Below are 17,345 nucleotides of genomic sequence, written 5' to 3'. Positions count from 1 at the left end.
TCTGTGTCCTCTCAGCTGAAATTTCTGTGTATATAGTCTCTGTATATTTATAAATATTTTTATGTACGAGTTTTATGTGGCAGCTGACAAGCATATTCTTGGGGGGTGTTAAGTTTAAATTAAATATGAATATACTGTTTCTGGAGGCCATATTTAAATTAAAAATGATTTTGAGGATTATTTTAATAGAAATATTATTTCGGTTCCATAGTATATCTCTTGAGAATATAACAGAATATGAGATAGATGCAATGAATATGTGACTGTTTCAAAATGGCTTCTATTGTAATAAAAATCCTATAGGATGACTGTTTCATAAGTTATTTAGAAGGCTTATGTAGGGGAAATAATAACTATCGTATTCCTTTCTCAACCTTGTTATCTTGACCACCTTTACATATATGCATGAAAATCCTGAAAATGGAACTCTTATCTCTGCCAGTAAAAGATCATTTGTTATGCCTCAATATCAGCCACTTTTTGTTACTGTTTAACTTGAAGAATTCACACTCTAGTACCAAAACTCTTCTGTATTAAAAGCAAGGTTTGCTTTAAACTGTTGTTAAGAGTTATGACATCATCAGCATCTTACCAGGTAGCCAGTCGTACAGAAGAATAATGGTTAAGAGCATAGCCTTAAATCTGTATCCTAGCTTTGCTGCTGGTTGACTGTGTAACCACAGGCAAATTATTTGCACTCTCTGAACTTCAAGTTTCCTTATTTGTAAAATGTGGATGATAATAGTACATCTCTCATGGGAGTATTTTGGGGATTAAATGAGGTAAAGCACTTAGCACAGTACTTGGTGCACAGATATAGCTCAATAAATATAATCTAAAATCAAAACCTCAAAAGCAGCAAAAGAATGGATGAAAATTTGAAAGCTTTATACTAGTATACATATTTGGTTTTGTTCAACAATTATTACTGGGTCAGACCAACCAGAGAAATTAATGATTATTTTATTTTGTAATCCTAAAAGTCCTCTCAAGACAAGGCTAACTTTTCTTCAAACCTGGGAAATGCTCACTCACCTCACTACCTTAATATGCTAGCAGTGGCTGTCAGCCCAAGAAAGTATTGGCTCTCTACAGGGCACTTGGGGGTGGTACTGAGATTTTATGGGAGGGGCCAGGATGCTGTCACTCAATTGGGATGTGTCAGATAGTTTTCTCAAGGGTAGAATAGGGTTATGGATTTGGAGGAGGATTTTTAGTTTTATCATCTTCTTAGTTTTTCATTGCCTGGGATAGTCTTCTATTACAAGGAATTATTGTGCCCCAAATTACTGCATCAATGGTATGCCATTGAGATGCACTAGAGTAGACTGATACTTACCATTGTATCTTTAAACCTCTCTGCAGAACACATTTCAGGTGTCACAAACCCAGCAGGTATCTAGATGAGTGAAGCAAGGCCAGGCTGCAGTGTTTGGAACCAGCTAGGGAGTATAGGAACTAGGCAAACTGTCCTTTCTAAAAGGGGAGTGGTACTTTAGCTTCAGCCAGTTGTTGCCTGCAGTTGCTAGATCATGTGATTTTTCAGAGAAAAGCTAGATATGTACATTTTTATGTGAAGTCTCCCAGTTTTAAATGTAGCTTAACTTAAAAAAAAAAAAAAACAACACTGTGTCCAAACCAGGCAGATCTGTGGGCTGAATTCATCCCACAGACCATTGGTTTGCAACCTCTGATACAATTGTTTTAGGAAGTGACCTAAAATTCTGACAGAGGTAAAACACTCTGGGCCTTAATGGCACCACTCTGTCTGTTTATTTGCTGAGCTCAGAAAAAAACTGTGGAAACAAAGCACTAGATGTCGACATCATTTTCTAGAGTGTGGGGAATTGTGGCATTAGAGCAGAGCTCTGGGGGAGCTTCCTCTCTGATTGGGAGGAGCAGTTCTGTTGGGAGAAATCCTAGCAACTGCTTTTTCAGGAACAGAAACCTCTGATTCCACTGCTAAGCATAGCATCCGGGCCCAGTAGTCTGTCTTGCCTTTAAGAAAATAATCTTCACAAAGCTGACATGCAATAAAGGCATAAAACTCTGCAGAATCTCTTGGTTCATGTGGCCCCTGAACTGTGTGATGATCATAGGGTTTATGCCTTTAGTATTTCTTCTTTCTTCATCTAGGGTTACCGCCTACACAGCTCCACAATCCACAGCTGTGACAATCTGGACTTTAGTTGAGGTGTTTCAAGGGTGTCCCAGGAGTTTGGTCATGCCTGAGCCTAGCCTGTGCAGCTTAGGTACTGTTTGAGTCCTCTGTCTGGTTTTAAATTGACAAATCAGCATTCAGCACTTACTGTATAAAAAATAGCAGCCCATTATAATGTTAAGAAACAAAGTCAATGTGTATTTTGCTTAGTAGTTGTTGCCTACATTGATATGTATGGACAAGAATATATGCTTTGATCTGCATGGTAGCCATATCTATATATGACAGTGTTTTCATTTTATTTGTTTTTTATGGGATTAAATACAAAAGTATAGTACAATACTGTAAGTCTTTAAGTATTTTTAAAGGAAACTGACTATATTAGGCCATTCCTCTGTCACTGTGAAGAAATACCCGAGGCAGTGTAATTTATAAAGAAAAGAGGTTTAATTGGCTCAGGATTCTACAGGGTGTATAAGCATGGCACCTGTATCTGCTCAGCTTCTGGTGAGAGCCTCAGGAACCTTACAGTCATGGCAGATGGTGAAGCAGGAGCAGGCATGTAACATGGAGAGAATGGGAGGAAGGCGAGTAGGGGACAGGTCCTAGATTTTTAAACAATCAGATCTTGAGTGAACGGAACAAGGACTCACCTGTCACCAAGGAGATGGTGCTAAATCATTCACAAGGGATCTGCCTCTATCATCCAGTCACCTCCCATCAGGCCCTACCTCTGATACTGGGAATCACATTTCAACATGAGATTTGGAGGGGACAAACATCCAAACTGGATCACTGACTTAATTTATTGGGTGGAATATTTTCTGTTTGTAAAAAGAAAGCCTCCCAGTGAGCAAAATGGAAATTACTTTTTTAAAATAAGATTTTTTAACATGATACAGTTATCAAAAAATTAAGTTTGAGAGTATATTACTGTGAAATACTAAATGATTATCCATGTCAGTTAGTGCTTATGTGAGTGAATGCTTGTCCAGGGCAGAGTGCTAACTACTATTAAGATTACATACATAATCTCTTAAGGAGGATATGTTTTTACCAGTTTAGATTCCTATTTGTTATGAAAAGTCAGTCTACTATTAATCATCTTTTCACATGGCAGCCATTTTTGTAAGCTGTTGGCTCCCATTTGAAAGATGCTTTAACTTGTTTCTTCAAAGGCAAGTATTTATTACCATTTTTTAAAAAGTCATTTTCTTCTTGTGTGTTTACACAGCTAACTTATTTGTACAAGAATTTTTTTCCTTCCCTCTCAGTACTCCACCTCACCATACACCTTTATCTCCCTATTTTAATGATAAACTTAATGAAGGTTTGCTCCTTACCCAGTCAAAGAAAGGCACTCATCATTCGGAATGGCTCTGATACCTACTAGTGACATTAGTGGAAAGAACACAAACTTTGGAGAAGGCAGGTGTGGATTTGAGTGACAAATATGCCATATGTTCATTCTTTGAGTTCATTTTCTTATTTGTCAAATGGACATAATCATAACTACCTTTGAGGGGATATTATTAGCCCTTAATGAATGGTAGCTAATAATAGTGATAAACTTAATGGTAACCTTGAATTCAGTAGCATCTGAGGTTTCTGAAGGCTCTAACAAAGCTAGCTGAGAGTTGGCTGCTTTCAAGATCTCTGAAGTATATGGAGCCTATGCTTTTGACACTTGAAACCTGTCTGTCCTTGTTTTAATCCTTCTTGCCTTTTCTTCTATCTCATAAAAAAGACAGTGTTATTGTCCTTGTATTTTAAAGGCTTGTAATTCAGGTTGGGAAGTGAATAAAACCATTTTGGGGATCCCCTGGGAAAGCTGGAGTTAAGCCTTTGGGTGCTTCAGAAGCTCTTTTTTGAAGATTTGATTTGAAGCCATGAAGTGTTCTGAATGTAGTTTAGCACCTCAAATATTGGGATCGCTTCCTTTTAGGAAAACTGTTATTTCTGTAAATATAAGCAGATTTGCTTAGTTAAGGTCATCCCTACCATTAAATTCAATGAATTCCTTTTTTCTGCCATTTCTCCTAATAAATATTTATTGAACACCTAGCCTGTGCTAGGCCCTGTGCCTACTTGATTGTATACCCTCAAAGGGGATGTTGAATTAAAGAATTTAAGAGTCGTAGGTTTTTGCCTATTATTTAAATGAAGATCCTAAAGCCTTAGAGCTGTACTGTCCAGTAAAGTAGCCACAAACTACAGGTGGCTACTGAGCACTGGAAATGGGACCATTGTGAATTAAGATGTGCTGTAAGTATAAAATATACGCTGGATTTCAAATATATCATTCGAAAAAAATATAAAATAACAATGATTTTTATCTAGATTACATTTAAGATAGTATTTTTGACATGAGTTAAATGTTACAATTAATTTCACCTGTTTCTTTTTAAGTTGGCCACTAGAACATTACAATTATACATATGACTCACATATTTTTACTGGACAGTGCTACCTTAGAGCTTCAGTGACTTGGTAAGATTCTACATCTAGCTAGGGTTCCTTTGGCCAGTGCAAATTATAAATTGCTTTACTGTGAAAATGGAAGATAATGTTCATTTTGATAAAAAAGATAGATAATTCAAACCCCATTTCAGAAAATAAATTAAGGACTTTGAAATAATTTACATTTTAAATTAAATCCTAGATTGTTAATCTGGTAAAATCTCTTAGTGTTTCAGATTTGGGATTTTCAAAAAGGACAAACTAGAAAAATGTACCCATTGATTTAGTAGCCTAAACCAATTTTTTTCCCTAAGCGTTCACAAATTGCCCTGTATAGGTGATTCCACTCCCCTGATAATTGCTGGGTAGGGGATGGCAAGAGATGGGGGATGCCGGGCGCTGTGGCTCACGCCTGTAATCCCAGCACTTTGGGAGGCCGAGGCAGTTGGATCACGAGGTCGAGAGATCGATACCATCCTGGTCAACATGGTGAAACCCCGTCTCTACTAAAAATACAAAAAATTAGCTGGGCACGGTGGCGCTTGCCTGTGGTCCCAGCTACTTGGGAGGCTGAGGCAGGAGAATTGCCTGAACCCATGAGGCGGAGGTTGTGGTGAGCCGAGATCGTGCCATTGCACTCCAGCCTCGGTAACAAGAGCGAACTCTTGTCTCAAAAAAAAAAAAAAAAAGAGAGATGGGGGACAAGATTCATCTAAAAGGTTTGTCTGTATATTTTTCTTTGAATATGAATAGTGTTTTACCCAAATCTATCTTATTAGGTAGATTGGTTTAGTATAGTGAAATTGATTCATCATTTAACAGATACTTGAGTAGACATGGGATTGGGCTCTGGAAATGCAGTGGTCAATTAAGGCATAGACCCTGAATAGAGCTACAGGCTTTTGTCGGGTTAGCTGGTTTTTGTTTTCATTTTATTTTAACTTTTTATTTGGAAAGAATTTTAAATTGACAGGAATTATGAGAATAAAAATAGAAAGAATACTGTATACCTTTCACCCAGATTCACCTATTGTTAACATTTTCCTGTTTGCTTTATAGTTCTCTCTCTGTGCACACACCTATGTGTGCATGTACACACATTTTTACGTACACACATGTACATATATATTTTTTCTGAACTATTTGAGAGTAGGTTGCATGTCCTTTACCACTGAATGCTTCATTGTCTAATACCTAAATATAGGAATATTCTTGTATGTAACCACAGCACAGTTATTAATTCAGAAAACAGGAAATTCAATACATTTAACATTGATAGAATACTTCTAATCTACCGTGAATGTTTCACTTTGGTCAGTGGATCCACTAATTTATTTTATAACAGTTTTCCCTTTTAGTATAGGATCCAGTCTAGGATCAGGTACAAGATTTAGTTATCATGGCTCTATCTCTTAACCTGGGACATTTTTCAAACCTTTGTCTTAAAGTGACATTGACATTTTTAAAGATGACATTTCCTTTTCCCTTCTTTTTAAATAGAAAAGCCCAAAATGAGAAATGTTCTATTTCCTCATGATTAGTTCCAGGTTATGCATTCCTGACTGTAATACTATAAAATGATATGTTCTTCTCAGGGTGTCACATCTGGAGGCCTATGCAGTCCATCTGGCCCTCATTGGTGATGTTCATTTTGATCAGCCAGTCAAGATGTTGTTCAGTTTGTCTGCTGCATAGTTAAATTTTTCCTCTTTGGAATAAGCTTTGGGTACACACTTATAAAACTGTATATTTCCTACTCTTCATCCATATTTTCCCCTAGATTTAGCATCCATTGGTGATATTTGCTTGAAGCAGTCTATACTATGATGGCTGCAAAATGATTTTTCCAGCTCCAGGACTCCCGCATGTTTACCAAATGGATTTTACTGTAAACAAGGATTTCCCTTCTCCCCTATTTTTGTATGTATGTATTTAGCTTTCATTGATACAGATGCACAGCTCTCTCTTTTCTGCAGGTATATAACTCATTACTGTCTTATTATTTTGGTGTTCAAATGTTGCAAATGTGGCCAGTGAGTGCACCTCTTCAAGTTAACTTCCAGGTCCTTATGATATGCTCCCATCACTTCTTGGGTACTTCCTGTCTGTAATAATGAGCTATTCCAGATTTTTGGGTTTTTTTTGTTAATAGGCGATACCTTTAGGTGCATAGATGGTTTCAGTATAGTGTGTTTAGTGTTCCTGTCAGGGTAAGCACAGCCTGCTTTGGCAGCATAGTGGTGGGTCCTCTAGCCAGGATATGTGGAGGGGAGAGTCAAGGCAGCAGGACTAAGATGGGGAGTGTCAGTGGAAACCTCCTTAGAGGAGATGCCACCAATACTGACATAGGAATAAAGTAAAATATGTAACTAGACTTAACCATACTTTAATTTTTTTTAATAGAAAATGACTGTGGTGCTAGAAGATCATTACTTTTGGAAGGCTGGTTAACATCCATTTCCTGAGAGAAACTTGGCCACCATTAGCTCTGGCATGGCGCAAAGCAGCCCACAGCTTGATATTCAGGTTCTCCATGATCTTCGACAACGTTTCCCTGAAATTCCAGAGGGCGTAGTGTCTCAATGCATGTTACAGGTAAGTTATCTACCAGTGATTGTGATATTAAGTTCTAGTTTTTCCTATTAGAGCTGGTGATGTGTGATGTAATTAGAACTCAGTTATGTTTTCTTATGTGTATGTGTGGTCAGGGGGAACATTTAGAGGATTTCCCCTCAACTTTGGCACTGTTCACAGTCTAGCCTGGATAATTCTCTGTTGGGGGAGTCTGCCTTCTGCACTGTAGAATGTTTAGCAGCATCCGTGGCCTCTGCCCGATAAATACCAATAGCATCCTTGCAGTTGTGACAACTGATCATTTCTTTAGACATTGCCAAATGTCTCATGCAAGGCAAAATCTCCCACCATTGAGAACCACAGATTGGAGAAGAGAGTAAAGGCATGTAGCAAAAAGAAAAACAGATTCTCTTTATGTTTCACTTTTTTAATATTTGGGGTTGTCCCATTAGTCCCTAAGTCCTTAGAGTTGAATTTTGAATCTCAGATTTTACCATTTTAACTTCTTAGACTATACACTTTTGAGCCTATTTTTAAGTCTGTAGATATTCTACTCCCTGTTTTTCTAATGCTAAACCCTTTCTGATACCTAATTTTAAATGTTCTTTCATTCGTTCAATCACTTTCTTTTGTTCAATCACATTCCCTTTGTCTTCTTGTGTGTCTTACATTGAATTAAATTTCATCTCTAAGATAGAATGTCTCTTTCCTACTCAGGGGACAACAGAGAAGCAGGCCTACCACTCCCCATGTCATCCCATCCCCGTGTTCCACCACTACCCCCATCTCCCTGTCTCACTGTCCCCTTGTTGTGTTTTATGTCATCCTTCATAGGATCTTACTGTGTTTTAGGTTATGGCATTTACCTATTTGCTTAAGTTTGGGCAGCAGTACTTCTAGTGTACCCACTGGTCTTCCTCACACACACAGTCAGTACTCATGTTCAAACTCTACCTTATGGCAGTGTGAACAGCTCAGGGTATAACCTAAAACTGTATACAGGTAAGGTTAATTACAAATAGAGAGTCACAGAACAATTATGGTAACAGAGGTGCTTCCTTTGTTTGCAAGCCCTTTACCAGTCTAGATATTCGGGCTTATGTTTTTTTGTGTTACAGCTTGCCTTTGCTTTTTCTAACACACATTCCCAGCCTGAATCTCAGCTCTTTACTTTAGTCCCGTTTCAGTTTCTGGTAGAGAAAGATACTTCCCACCGAAGTGAAAATCAAGTAAGAGTGAGGCTTTTCGTTTAAATCACTTCCTGATAATCACCTTCCTTACCTATCCTAGGGCCTCACCTAGCCCTAACCTTGCTTTATTTTATTTAGCCATTTATTGCCTGCATTTTTTATGACAATTTAACTAAACTGAAGGAATAGAACTTTAAATTCAGCTCAGTGAACATTTGTTGATAATTACACTGTCCTAAGTCTTTCACTTTTTTCTTCCTTTGGGATTAATATATTGGTATGGAAACTTACCACCTACTGGCTCTGGAAAGCTGCTTTATTCACATTAAAATGTATGAGGCTCTGTAGTCGGTATTTAATGCACAAACCTTAGAGCCTCTATCTGGGGTATCATCCTCAATTTAGGATGGGGAATATGATGCTTTTTGCCTCATTCCTTTCAAAAGTGTTCTTTATATGTCTTAAAAATTCTTAACTCTGTATCCAACTAAACATTTTTTTTTTAATTCTTATTTTTCTTTTAAGACATTTAACAATTCAGATGTGACATTAGAATCTATTCTAGTAGTTTCCTTTTTATAATACTTCTGTAAAAATAATACTTTAATATCTTGTTTTTGTGGTTTTTAATTTTTCTTCATAGGAAAATTTACTCAACTTGTCACTAGAGACATGATGACAGATCCAACTTTATATCATTTTGAATTTGGATCCTTTTTGTGACAATACTAAGTAGGCATTGTCCACTAAGTGTGGACAACATGAAATATCAGAGGTATTAATAAAAATATCAAATGCTAAAGTGTCCATGACTACCTTAGATTTCAAACAGAACTCTCTAGTTTGTTTTACACTAATCCATAGGTCTAAAAAAAAATTAAAGAATACTTTATTTCCCCTTCCATATTTTTCCTTCAGCTATCTGTCAGTGACACATTCTAGTTACCAATCAGTTTGAATCCTTTGGCTCAAAATTTGCTTTTAATATCGTCTCCTCCTTGGTCAAAATGATTTTCAAGCAAGGTAAAAATAATTCAAATCTTTGAGTTGTAATGATTTTCTTCTTCAATTAATACATCTTTCTGTGACTCAAAGTATTTTTTAAAGTGTTTGAATTTTAAATTTCCTATATTGATAGTAATTACTGTTTGTTACTATGATCTGGGTAGAATGTTAATGTTTTACATGTATGAACTTTGTTTTTAAAGTATTTGAATTTTAGTGTCAAAAGTTTTATATAAAGAAAAGGTTAAAAATGATCTATAGTGTTTTAATAAAGCCAATTCATTACATTTCTAAAAATTCATTTTACAAAGATTGCTTGACTTTTTTTGTGTTTAAACTTCCTAAAGCTCCAGTTTAATAATGTCCTTTTGGCCACCATCCTTTCTCTTGAAATTACCCTGTGGAAAGAGCATCGGGACTCAGGAGAATAAGAATGTGAAATTGGCTTTCCAGTTAACTAGTTAAGTGCCTATTGTCAAGCCATGTAAATTTCCAGGCATCTCTTTCCTCATCTGTAAATCTGAGTTGAATTGGACCAGATGAACTCATGTAGGAGTTCTCCCAACTCTAAAATTACAACATTATGGGTCCTGTTTTAGGTTTAAATTCATTTGGTCCTCAGCAGAAGTAAATTATTTCCTTTCATTTTTATATAAAATGTACTTTTCCTAAAATAAATATATAGTAATACATATGCATGTGCATATCTGTGTGTATATTTATGAACTACAGAGAAAATCACCAATAATTCAGAAACTTTTTGCAGATTATTTCAAAAGTAGATAATATGTGTTTTACACTAGTAAAATAGTTTGGAACTCTGTATTTCCATAGAAAACTGCTTTATCATATATTACAATTTTAAAAAGAAGGAACCTTTTATTAGTCTGATTACTGTCCATTGGAACTTCTAAAGTGTCAGTTCACTATTACCTTCTTCGTGAGTATAACTAAAAAAATTCACATCTTTCAGTGATTTTGAAAGTATACCAAGACACCTTTCAGTGGGTAAAAACTTTTGAGACTATGAGAATATGAATGAATTTCATTAAGGCATCGACACTAGGATTTTTTAATTTAAGTACCATAACTCTGGCAAAGTCATGGAGCTATAGTTCAAATTATGGGCTTTTTAAAATACTTATTTCTTTGTTTTGCTTAACTCTTTCTTAATGGTTCGGACAGTTGAAGTTATTCAAGGATAAATTTAGGTTAGAAAAAAAAGTGAGGGCTGCTTTAGAATTTGTATCGTTACTTCGGGAATTTCATTGTAATTCTTTATTGTAATTCCTGAAGAGTTACTTCAGGAATTTTATTGAAATTCTTTTTCTCTTTTTGTGGTATTAGTGCTTTTAAAAACTAAAGCATGGTTATTATGTTTTTATCAACTTAAATATTAATAATGGATATTACTTATATTGCAGCATTTGTGGTGAATCCAAGATAAGCCCAACAATTTAATTTGTTGAGATGCAACAAGTATAAAATGAGTCCTGGATTTGGAGTCAGAAAACTTGGGGTTGAGTCACAGTGTTCATTAGTAGGTACTTTACATTTCTGTAGCAGTAGCAGTAGTGGTAGTACTAGTAATGTGAGCTAAATGTTTGTAGAGTCATATGAATTGTTTGGAATCTCCTTTTCAGGATACATGACCATGAAGCTTTTTGTGGTTTAAATACTGCTCTCTATTTATTCTGTGACAGTAGTAGTTCCATAACTCTCTGGCAAAGCCTGATTTCCACTATTAGAATTTGGTAATGTTGCCAATGTTACTTTTACCATTTTTCTCCCCTAGAATAACAACAATCTTGAAGCCTGTTGCCGAGCCCTTTCCCAGGAGAGTAGCAAATACTTATATATGGAGTACCATAGTCCAGATGACAATAGGATGAATAGAAATCGCCTTTTACATATTAACCTGGGTATCCATTCTCCTAGTAGCTATCACCCAGGAGATGGAGCCCAACTTAATGGTGGTCGAACACTGGTACACAGCTCAAGTGATGGACATATTGATCCACAGCATGCAGCAGGTAAACAGCTGATATGTTTAGTTCAAGAACCACACTCAGCTCCAGCTGTTGTTGCTGCTACTCCCAACTACAATCCATTTTTTATGAATGAACAGAACAGAAGTGCAGCTACTCCTCCTTCACAGCCACCTCAACAGCCATCTTCCATGCAAACAGGAATGAATCCGTCTGCTATGCAAGGGCCTTCACCACCACCGCCACCTCCTTCATACATGCACATACCTCGGTATAGTACAAGTCCAATTACTGTTACAGTATCCCAGAACCTTCCTTCTGGACAGACTGTACCAAGAGCTTTACAAATTCTTCCACAAATTCCAAGCAATCTCTATGGGTCTCCTGGTTCTATTTATATTAGACAGACATCTCAGAGTTCATCAGGAAGACAAGCTCCTCAGAGTACGCCGTGGCAGTCCTCACCACAGGGCCCAGTGCCTCACTATAGCCAGCGTCCTTTACCTGTTTATCCACACCAACAGAACTATCAACCTTCTCAGTATTCTCCCAAACAGCAGCAGATCCCTCAGTCTGCTTACCATTCACCACCTCCTTCTCAATGTCCTTCACCCTTCAGCTCTCCACAGCATCAAGTGCAACCTTCCCAGTTGGGCCACATCTTTATGCCACCTAGTCCTTCAACTACTCCACCCCATCCATATCAACAAGGACCTCCTAGCTATCAGAAACAGGGAAGCCATTCAGTAGCCTATCTTCCATACACAGCATCTAGCTTACCCAAAGGTTCCATGAAGAAGATAGAAATTACAGTTGAACCTTCTCAGAGACCTGGGACAGCAATTAATAGGAGTCCTTCACCCATCAGTAATCAACCGTCTCCACGGAATCAACACTCACTCTACACAGCCACCACACCACCTTCAAGTTCTCCTTCGAGAGGGATATCTAGTCAACCAAAACCTCCATTTAGTGTTAATCCTGTGTATATTACATATACACAGCCAACTGGACCTTCATGTACTCCATCACCATCTCCTCGAGTGATACCAAACCCAACTACAGTTTTTAAAATTACTGTAGGCCGAGCAACGACTGAAAATCTTTTAAATTTAGTGGACCAAGAAGAGCGCTCTGCGGCACCAGAACCTATTCAGCCCATTTCAGTGATACCAGGCTCTGGGGGAGAAAAGGGAAGCCATAAATATCAGAGGAGTTCTAGTTCTGGATCAGATGACTATGCCTACACACAAGGTAAATTTTAACCCTTTTATGAAATTCAATTTCTGGGGTGAGGCAGCAGTCTCCTATTCAAATATATTAGCTGTTTAGTTTTAATTAAATATTTAGTATTAAATATTGGGAAGTAATATTGCTATTAAGAATAAAGTTAGTGGCCGGGCACAGTGGTTGATGCCTCTAATCCCAGCACTTTGGGAGGCTGAGGTGGGCAGATCACCTGAGGTCAGAAATTCGAGACCAGCCTGGCCAACATGGAGAAACTCCACCTATACTGAAAATACAAAAATTAGCTGGGTGTGGTGGCACGTGCCTGTAATCATCAGCTACCTGGGAGGCTGAGGCAGGAGAATTGCTGGAATCCGGGAAGCAGAGGTTGCAGTGAGCCAAGATCATGTCACTGCACTCCAGCCTGGGCAACACAGTGAGACTCTATCTCAAAAAAAAAAAGAATAAAGTTAGTGCTTCAGAGTCATCTATAGACTTTGTTTTAAAATATGAAAGTGTAGGCCTAATAAAGCTTAGTTTAGAAAGAATATTCATAGAGTGAAAAATACAAGTGAAATGGAAATTGTCAAAAGTATAAACTACAGAGTAGGAAAGAGATTCATGGAAAATGAACCAAAGTTCATCAAATGAAAGAATGTGAATCTTTTCTATATAGGATGACTCAGAGGGCATAATGATATTTACATATAAATAATTTATAAGAAGTGGAAATAGTCATGAAGAATGTTATTGGATTAGCTAATAGTAGACCTAAATTAGATGTAAAGAATAGTTTTTAAAAAGTCTATTCAGATTGTTTCAAGATATCTGAGAATTTAGTTTTCCTTCAATATATAAGAAGGGAAGTAATTACTAGGTATGCCTGGTAGTCAGCCTGTTCAAAACACACACAAGTATAAAGAGAATCTTAGGACAGTAGAACAAGAGGGATGTTCAGGTGATGTCACTTCAGTAGCATTCAAAGAGCTAAATTAAAGCAAATATGGAGGCAGCATAGCATTAGAAAGACATGAGAGTAAATATGAACCCCCAAGTTGAATGAGTATTTTATGCATTAGCAATGCATATCGAAATTTTTCAGTCACTTGTTCAATATTGTTCTCTGCAATGACTTTATCTATAATGCTGTAGCCTTGCTGTTACATCAACGAGCAAGGATGGAGAGGTTAGCAAAGCAATTGAAACTTGAGAAAGAGGAGCTAGAGCGATTGAAGTCCGAAGTTAACAGTATGGAGCATGACCTGATGCAGAGACGGCTCAGAAGAGTCAGCTGCACCACTGCGATCCCTACGGTAAGTCATCTGTTAGGATGTGTTAATAGGAGGGTCAAGATATTGGCTGTCAGGTCATTTATTTTTCTTTAGGTTTTATTCCTGGAAGAGTTCTGGTGATGTTGTTGTTGTTGTTGCTGTTTTTTTTTAAAAAAACGATGAAAAACTTTTGCCTTTAGTAGTTCTCATCAAAATAATTTGATTCTTTATTTATTCATGTATGCAAATTCCATAGGCTCGTCAGTATTTTCAGACACTGATGATTATAATCAAGGTATAGCATCTCATTTATTTATAAATTGCTTTCTGTCAAAATAGAAATGAACCGTGCACCCTGACCAAAAACGTGATGAATTATTCTTTGTGTATTCATTTATTCTTCTAAGCATATGATATATACTTTTTAAACATTAAAATTATTTTTTAGTGCTCGAGTCACATTCTGCTTAAAGTTGTAACAAATACAGATGAGTTAAAAGAGAAAAAATTATTGTTGTAAGTAATTCAAATGAGTTAGAATGAGATCAATATGAATTTTGGGGAAGTGTTGATTGTTGAATATTTTAAGGCAGAGCAGTTTTAAGTGTAAATAATTATAGAAACTAAACTAGCAGTATTGATTGATAGCAGTCTTAAAGGGACCTGCTCTAATGAAAAGATTCAGATATTTTTAACATGTTGGCTAATGTATATGAGTTCTAACAATCCCAGACAACTCTCAGAATTTTGAAACATCTCAAAGTTTTGGAACATGTTGTGACTTCACAGGCTATGATCCAACCTATCATTTCACCTTTCAACTTAGCATTTTTGTGCATATACTTTATGAAATGTGGTACTATGCTAGATGCTTAGTACATACCTTCCAGTGAGAAAAATAGATACATCAACAGATAATTATGATACAGTGTGGTAAGTGCTGTATATGTTCACAGGTAATGAGAGAACTCATACATCAACTCGTTTCTGTGCAGATTCAATGCACTTCTCTGCTATTACATTATCCTCCTGCTGGAATGCCCTTCTAAAAAGTTCTGCACGTGTAAATTTTGTCTGTTCTTCAAGGCTCAACTTAACCTCTACTTTTCCATGAAGCCTTTCCTCATTTTCCTACCCTCTCTCAACTAAGGATCTGTGCAGCCACTCTCTCATAGTGAAGTTTCTACTTGAGGTTCTTGGCTTCAAAGGGGATCTGTGAATTCTCTGAAATTATATGCGGAGTTTCATAAGTGTGTTTAATATGAGAAGTGGGTCTATAGCTTTCATCTGATTTTCATAAGATTATTATATTGAAGGAAAAAAAAGGTGAGGAACCACTGCCCTAAACAATAGACAGAGAGAAAAGGGGAAGACATTTTAGAAGAAAAAAGAACAATAAGGTAATGAAGACTTCAAGTTGAGATGGAGAGTGACTTTCAAGAGACAGTAACTACAGTTCCCTGGCATAAGCATGAGATTTCTGATGAGTTAACAGAGGTTAACTGGGGCTTTGATCTGCATGCTAAGTCAAGGTGCTTGAACTTTATTCTGCTGGTAACATGGAACAAGTGGGAGTTTTTGAGAAAGGGATTCTTAATAGGTATATTCAATAATTTAAAGATTTTTTGGTATTATTGTCTATAGTCTTCAGTATAGTCAATATTAGAAGTAAGCAAGAAGATTTTAACTACTTAAAGCCCTTGAAAATAACAAAGCTATCCTTAATGGAAAGGTGATATTAATATAAATCAAATTTCTGCCTCATTTTCTCCATTTGAAATCTTAATTGAATCTTCTGATTGTGGAAGATATTGAAGGACATAACCCATATGGGAATCCAGGTATGGTGGTTGGGTACTTTGGAATTTTTTAGGTACTCGTACAGCATAAACAAATTTTCTTAGCATAGTAATTTTTAAAAAAATAATCGTTAAGTTTTATTTAGCAACTACTTGCTGTGTGATAATTCCTGCTAAATACTATTGGTTCTTTGCTTTTTGTTGGAAGTAGAGAACTGTCTAATGTAGCATAGGTTAGTACTTCAAAAAAGATTACTTCTGCGTAGTTTATATCAGAGCTCTTACTGATGTATCCTTTTTCTTTTTCCTTTTTTTTTGAGAAGGAGTCTCACCCTTTCACCCAAGCTGGAGTGCAATGGCATAAACTCGGCTCACTGCAACCTCTGCCTCCCAGGTTCAAGTGATTCTCCTGCCTCAGCCTCCCAAGTAGCTGGGATTACAGGCATGCACCACCATGTTCAGCTGATTTTTTGTATCTTTCGTAGAAATGAGATTTCGCCATGTTGGTCAGGCTGGTCTCGAACTCCTGACCTCATGATCTGCCCACCTCAGCCTCCCAAAGTGCTGGGATTACAAACATGGGCCACCGCGCCCAGCCCCTGATGTAACCTCTAGAGAAAGGAAAGAGAAGTTGGTGAAACTGCTGCCTTGGGCTGTAATTTCATTTTAACTTTTATTATAGAGAATTTCATAGACATATAAAATAGTATAATGAACCCCCATGTGTAACCATCCCCCAGATTGAGAAATTGGTAGTTCATGTGTGTGCTAACATCTGAGAGATAAGACATTTAAGTGTGTTTCCCATGTGTTTCCATTACTGAGCCTAGAGTAAAATGGAAGACAATTATAGTACATGGCAGAGGGACAGTTGTATGTGGTGCTTGAGACAGTAGGCTTTCAAGTCAGGTGCCAGTTCGAATCCTGCATCTATATGTGTCACTCATGTAACCTTGGATGAGTAACTTTCTCTATGCTTGTTTTCTTATCTATCAAACGTGTGGTACAGTACCCATTTTACGGGATGTTTATTAGGATTATATGAGGTAATATATGTGAAGCAGTTTACACAATGCCCAACAAATAGTAAGTGTTTTTATAAAATAAGTGTTGGCTGAAAACTACTGGAAAAATTTGCTTGGGGTTTAAATACACAAATCTGAAGCATTTTGTACGTCAGCTTCCTTTGAACTTGAGGAAAATATATAAGATTCTACTTATGTAGGAAATTAATAAAAAAATAAATCACTTAGTCAGAATTCCCTTTTTGCTCATCAAGGCTCATTTGAAGAACTATGACATAGTGGAAAGAGAGCCCACATAGGCTTGGGAGTCAGAATTGCTCAAGTGTTCCCTGGCTATATCTAACTTCTCTGTGTCTGATTTTCCCTATCTATAAAAGAGAATTATAGCAAGTATATTATAAAATTGTTGTCAAGATAAAGTGACAGTGCATGTAATAAGCCTGGCGTGAAGTAGGTGATCAGTAGATGGCTAGCCTTATCATTGACCTTGTGTATAGGAATACCCAGTAGAGAATTGATGTTTTTGCTACTAAAGGACACATTGCTACCTTCAAGTTTTCAAACAAAATGCTTGTTAGGCAGTGTGTACAAAATTGATTAGAAAGCTGCTTGCCTAATGATACTGCAGTACACATTTGTCACCAG

General features: G+C 36.9%; 1 protein-coding gene across 17 annotated transcripts in view; it reads left to right on the top strand.

Annotated features, from left to right (window-relative positions):
* Positions 1-17,345, top strand: part of TAB3 (TGF-beta activated kinase 1 (MAP3K7) binding protein 3) — a 60,117-nt gene that overhangs the window by 22,933 nt on the left and 19,839 nt on the right. For 11 of the 17 annotated variants that reach the window (XR_013531367.1, XR_013531365.1, XR_001909222.4 and 8 more), the window contains 3 exons: positions 7,025-7,216; positions 11,186-12,632; positions 13,758-13,918. Coding sequence is in view for 12 of the 17 variants with exons in the window: in XM_035287699.3 (XP_035143590.3) it covers positions 7,115-7,216; positions 11,186-12,632; positions 13,758-13,918 (1,710 nt within the window). In the remaining 5 variants the exon portion in view is untranslated. Of the gene's footprint in view, positions 1-7,024; positions 7,217-10,814; positions 10,931-11,185; positions 12,633-13,757; positions 13,919-17,345 lie in introns of all 17 variants that reach the window. The other 6 variants (XM_078362194.1, XM_078362190.1, XM_078362192.1 and 3 more) reach the window with 1 other exon arrangement.

The sequence above is a fragment of the Callithrix jacchus genome, chromosome X (genome assembly GCF_049354715.1).
Source record: "Callithrix jacchus isolate 240 chromosome X, calJac240_pri, whole genome shotgun sequence".
NCBI lineage: Eukaryota > Metazoa > Chordata > Mammalia > Primates > Cebidae > Callithrix > Callithrix jacchus.
Note: the sequence above shows the minus strand (reverse complement) of the source record. Positions and strands in the feature narration are given on the sequence as shown.